This window comes from Dioscorea cayenensis, chromosome 5 (genome assembly GCF_009730915.1).
Source record: "Dioscorea cayenensis subsp. rotundata cultivar TDr96_F1 chromosome 5, TDr96_F1_v2_PseudoChromosome.rev07_lg8_w22 25.fasta, whole genome shotgun sequence".
NCBI classification, from domain to species: domain Eukaryota; kingdom Viridiplantae; phylum Streptophyta; class Magnoliopsida; order Dioscoreales; family Dioscoreaceae; genus Dioscorea; species Dioscorea cayenensis.
This window is the reverse complement of record NC_052475.1, coordinates 1,070,502-1,076,650: the sequence shown is the minus strand read 5'-3', so window position 1 is coordinate 1,076,650 and position 6,149 is coordinate 1,070,502. Positions and strand designations below refer to the sequence as shown.

At 31.2% G+C, this 6,149-nt stretch overlaps 2 protein-coding genes across 2 annotated transcripts; one reads left to right on the top strand and one right to left on the bottom strand.

Moving 5' to 3' along the window:
- The first annotated feature begins 745 nt into the window (after positions 1 to 745).
- On the top strand, positions 746 to 1,768 carry LOC120260869 (transcription repressor OFP13). The gene has a single exon (XM_039268445.1). The coding sequence runs from the start codon at positions 858 to 860 to the stop codon at positions 1,680 to 1,682; it is 825 nt and encodes a 274-aa protein (XP_039124379.1). The 5' UTR covers positions 746 to 857; the 3' UTR covers positions 1,683 to 1,768.
- A 2,686-nt stretch (positions 1,769 to 4,454) lies between these two features.
- On the bottom strand, positions 4,455 to 5,728 carry LOC120260580 (transcription repressor OFP8-like). Its single transcript, XM_039268091.1, has one exon. The coding sequence runs from the start codon at positions 5,131 to 5,133 to the stop codon at positions 4,663 to 4,665; it is 471 nt and encodes a 156-aa protein (XP_039124025.1). The 5' UTR covers positions 5,134 to 5,728; the 3' UTR covers positions 4,455 to 4,662.
- Positions 5,729 to 6,149: the final 421 nt, after the last annotated feature.

The following is a 6,149-nucleotide window of genomic DNA, read 5'->3' as shown; positions in this document are numbered from 1 at the left end:
AAAAAATAAAAATCTTAGCTAAGTTATAAATAATATTTTAACCTATGCACAAAACTAGTATAAAAATAAAGTTTATTTTATAAAAAAGTAAATCATCCAAAATATATTAAAAATATAAATATAAAAATTATGGAAAATATATATATTACATTAAAAAAATTGTAATCATACAAAATAACTAAAAATGTTTAGCTGACCTTACACTGATAAGAGAAAAAATAGAAAAACAAAATAAGGTTTTCAGGTAATGACAATCTAAATTAATCATTTGTTCAAGACCGTTCTATCAGTTTTAAGTATTAAATATTTTTAATAATATCCATAATAATAAGAGAGCTCCCACCAACCCGAGAAAAATAATTAAACTCACTAAAACAATATATATATATATATATATATATTTCTACTTATTTCGAAAATTCATAAATATATTTTTAATCAATGAAACAGTGGTTATATATATATATATATACATATATCTATATATTGTCTATTGATCTATCTCTCCCAACTAAAAACAAAGACTTTGCAAGCAAAAAACAAAACATTTTCTTTAATACATACACAAGTGATAGTTTTCATGACTAGACAACACTATTCAAAGTGGAATTAAATACACCCCCCAACCTTATATTGATTACCCACATGAGTGACCCCACACCAACCATGTTCCCCTCCCACATCTCTCCACTTTAAAAAACACACCACCACCAAGCAAGCCTCCTCTCAAACCCTAAACCTAACTCTTACCACATTAATTCCATTTCTCCTTCACCTCAACACCATCCTCAATAAATACACACCACCCTCTCACCACCAAACTCAAACTCAAACTCAAACTCAAACTCCAACCACAAATGGGAAAGAAGCTCACCTTCACTTCTCTCTTCTTCAAACTCAGAGAACCATCATCATCATCATCAACAACAACAACAACAACAACAACAACAAATGTATCTTCTCCTTCTTCTTCATCTTCATCATCAACAATATCATCTTCAACTTCAACATGGCCATGGGCATCATGCAAGAACCCAAAGACAAGCTCATTCAGGGGAGGAAGAGGCCAACATGATGATACAATGTTCAAGACAGTGAACTCAGTCTACTTTGACTACTCAAATGAGTCATGCTTCACCAACACTTCTGAGGACTTGTTATCTGAGAGCTTCTCAACTGTTTCTGAGGATTCTAATGGTGACTCTTCTTTGGAGATGGTTATCAAAGGCCTTAGGTCTGATAGGCTTTTCTTTGAGCCATGCACTACTACAAGCTTGTTAATTATGGATCAGGACACTACTAGTGCTAGTATTACTAATCCTCCTCCTCCTTTTGATGATCTCCCTTTTAAGGAGAGTGTGGCCATGGCCATGGACTCTGAGGACCCTTATAGAGACTTTAGAGAGTCAATGGAGGAGATGGTGAAGGCTCATGGGATCACGACTTGGGATTCTCTTGAAGATCTTTTGGTTTGGTATCTTAAAGTTAATGGCAAGAAGACTCATGGTTTCATTCTTGGAGCTTTTGTTGATTTGCTTGTTTCTCTTGCTTCTACTTCTTTTTCTCTTTCTCCTTCTTGTTCTTATTCTTATTCTTCTTCTTCTTCTTCATCATCATTGAGTTTTGAGATCCATGAAGTGTTGGATGATGATGATGATGATGATGATGAGCAAGATGTTTGATCTTTGATGTACTTTTTATTTGTCATCTTTCATAATTCAATGTATAGTTTTTCTTTCTTTAATGTTAAGTAGTTAGTAATTAAATATGATTATTATAATGTAATGTGTGATTATTTTATTTATTTGGTTGATAGGAGAAAGTTATAGATGATTAAAGGATGATATATATTATATATTCATTGACCATCAAGAATAAGCCATCTCATTTGTATAAAAGAATCAATGGCTTGTCTCCAATTGTGAACAATTATGGTCTAGCTATATCAATTATAATGCAATAATTGTATAATTTATGCATGCTAGCTAATTAATTAATTAATTTCACTAGAAAAGAGCCAAATAGGTTTCACTGAATCAGTCCTTCAAACAGTACTTTGACACATGTTGTAGTTATTATAATATATTTCTTACTTATCTCTTTCTACCAAATCCATTAATGGATGGCAAAATTAAAACCAATTAATTCCCATATGGTAAAACTCAAAAACCAAATCAAACATAGTATATGATAGTAGTAGTATAGATAAAAAGGAATGCTATTTTATTTAATATGAAAGTTACATATATTTAAGTACATAAGAAAAAAATCAACAAATTCACATTTGAAACCACAATAAATCTTATTTAACTCAAAATCCAGACTAATTTTAATAAAATTACAAATCTAAATCAAATCATGCAATAGATTAAATCATTTTTAATCAACAATACACACATTAGATATATTAGATACTTAAAAGTTCATTAATATTCCCTCATGTTGATCAGTTGGTATTGATACTAAATTATAAACTCACAACCTGTTATGCTTGAATAGCTAGCCAAGAGTAACTAACATTTTAGTGTATGTATTTTCATTAACTAAATACATACACTTTATATATACGTGTGTGTGTATATATAAGAAATAAAAAATAAAAAGGAAAGGATGAGTCAACTCTTTGAGCAATCTTGGTGGCTAGATTCCTGTTTTCTTGTTGTTAGTGAACATGGGGGTGTGTGGTGGTCTTAAAAAGAAGCTTCTAAAGACAGCAAGATTGCCACTATTTATGAGATAATTAATCACAAAACTCTATGCACAATTATCTGTTTTCATTTATCAAGCTTAAATAATTGGAAGTTTATATAAAAGAGAAATGTTCTCTCTTAATTTTTTATTTTAATTTTTTGATTAATTTCTAGTTTTATTATTTCAATGGATGCGTGATAACCTAAGTTTGACAAGCTAAAGTTGCTTTTCCCTAATTGTAACAAGGCTCTTAAATGGATGCTTTGGAAACTACATTAGGGTTTCATTAATATCTCACTTTTTTCAATAAGTTGGAATTCCATATCATGTTTTTTAGTGACATTTATTTTTTTAATAACAGTGGATAAAACCATGTGCAATAAAATAAAAGAATGGTTCAAAACTAAGGAAGTAGCCTATCAAAATATTAACATGATCAAATAAAAATATTTTATTTTATTTTTACCCTTGTTCATCAACTTGTCTTTTCTTTCCGCTCTATATATTAAATAAATAGCTATTTTATTTTCATCAAAACATGATTTACTCATGAATTACTTTCAAAGTTTACGTCTTAACTATTTAATGAGAAAGTTATGCATTGAAAAGCAGGTGGTTGATAAAGTAAATAACAAGGAGTGACATATTTGGCATCATAATTTAATTATTGTCATGGAAACACAATAAATGGAGTACTTGATTGAAAGTTATATATGACAGTGGATCCAAGGTACATATATATATATACATATATAAAGAGTCATATATATATATATGGCAGTGAATCCAAGGTATATATATAGTTACAAAAGACACTTGAGAGAAGAAAACTCCAGGATATATAGACAAATTAAAGAGCCAAAAATCCACAAACAAAAGATGTCAATATGTTTGTCATCATGCAAGCATTAACAAGATCACATGGATCCTGTTAAAGACTTGATGAGAGTGATGCATGGACCCATTTGATTCAATGCCTTCATATCTCCTTTTCTTTAAACTTCCCATGAATCTCATTCAATGCTCTCTCTACTTGTTCTTTGTTATAACTTTGATATTCTTAACCATCATATCTTCAGATTGAGACCTCATTGGGTGCTCCCTATCACAATCATGCATGGACCATTGATTTTTTTCTAGGTTTTATTTGAAATTAGATCTTCAATTAAGCACAACTTATAGTAATAAAGTTTCAAAATAATTAATAAAAGCTACCTAATTTAGAGTTGGTATTTTATTTTTTTCCCCAAGTTTAAAAAGTTAAGAATTCGATCACATGGTTTTTAAAAAAATACCCCATGAACAATAAATAAGTTCAATTTTTTTTTTTACTTTAGATTAGATAAAGTTATTTATTTAGTTATTGAAAAAATAGATAAATTATAATTTTGTTAATAAAAAGTGCACATATATAAATAAAGTTACAAAAACTGATGAAATAGGAAAACAAAACAGACAAATAACACAAGAGAGCAAGTACTAATAGAACAAATCCACTAATAATAAATAGATTAAACCTAAAGTACCATAAATTTATTCATTTTAATATTTCTTTCTACTGAGATGAAATTACTTAAAATAAATTTTATATTTAACAAAAAGGGAAAACTGATAAATTTCTACTCTTCAAATATCAAACTTCAAATATCAAAATAGATATTTTCTCATACAAACTAAATTAAAATTAAAACACCAAACATGTAGTTATAAAAGCACTGAAATTAGGAGTTTATTAAAAAAAAAAAAAACTGAAAACACTATCATACACTAACCACAAAGTAATTAATCTTTATTTACTCTTAACCAACATGTAATTAATAACCTTTATACCATAATAAGATTAACAAAGATCCTAACACCACCAGGTGAGCATACCCACTTCCCTCCTCACCAGGGTGGTGGCAGGATCTTCTTATTCTACAACCAAACGATACCCACGTGAAAAGCACGTGAGAACGCAGGTGCATACGGTCACCGCGGTGAGAATACCTCACGGCAGACGTCAGCAAAGGCTCGAAGAATGAGAGCGTGATGGTGAGGAGCGTTGAGAGCGATGAAGCAATGGAGCAGCTCCTCCAGCTCCTCCCGAGCATAGATCTCCTTCTCAACGATCATGACGACCATGGAGTCCCTGAAATCAAGGTATGGATCTTCGGACTCCTTCACCACCGCCACACTCTCACCTGAAACCCTTCTTCTTCTTCCCCTCTTCTTCTCCTTCTCCTTTTTTCTTTTCATCTTCTCAGTGCTTGGAGAATTAGGGCTAGTGGTATTTGAAAGAGTGGGAATGGATTCAAAGTGGGAGGAAGAGGAGGAAGAGGAGGGAGAAAGAGAGGAGGTGGAGGGGGAGAAGAAAGATGGGATCTTTGAACGCCGGCAGCCACAACCGACGTCGACCACCACTGGCCGGCGTAGTGGGAACTTGGGTTTGGTTGTTGGCATCGGTGTAGAGTTAGAAAGATGATATCTTTGTGAATGAGTTGAGAGATTGTAACTCGAGTTTCAGTAGAAAGATGAGATTTTTGTGAATGAGTTCAGGGATTGTAACTCGAGTTTCAATAGAAAGATGAGATTTTTTTGAATGAGTTGAGAGATTGTAACTCGAGTTTCAGTAGAAAGATGAGATTTTTGTGAATGAGTTCAGAGATTGTAACTCGAGTTTCAGTAGAAAGATGAAATTAAGGGAAGTGAATTGAGTTTCAGTGAAAAAGGGGTAAAGAAAACGGAGTTGGAAGTCAGGGAAGTGAGGGAAGTTGAGAAAAAAAGGGGGAAAAGGAGTAAGATTGCTTGTAAGTGGGGGAAAATTGTATGGGCTTGTAGTTGGAGTTCTTTTTAATGGTCTTTGCTTTAAGATGAAGATGAAGATGAAGATGATGTTAGTGTATATTGACTTTAAAAATAAAAAAATAAAAAATAAGGGAAAAAGAATGGTATGGTTCATGACTTCCAATTAATTACAAACATCCGTGAACTTGCTTGATTATTAAGTATCTTATTTTTGGTCATCAAAGTCTGCCACTGAATTTAATTGCGTGTGTGTGTGTATATAACTATAAATATATGTAGAACTATTTGGTTCTTAATATTTATTTCCATGATGCTTCTTTGAAGTAACACTTATTTGCAGAAAAAATGAAAGGTTGAAAACAGAGCGAGTATTATAAGGTTAGATGTAAGTACTAATTAATTTTGGCTTGTTAGTCAAATACATAAATGGTGCAATTATGAATTCAATTATATATATATATATATATGTGATTTTTTTTTTTTCTGAACAAAATGATAAAGAGACGTGTAGTACAATGGTGGATAACTTTAATGCATTTTGTTTGTGACTAAAACTTTTCTTTGATTTGTTTAACTGAAATTTTAGTGGGTGGTGGCTTTAAATTATATGAAAATGTCATCAAATGAATAATCCAAGATTAGCTTAACTAATGGCAGTAAAATAATTATTT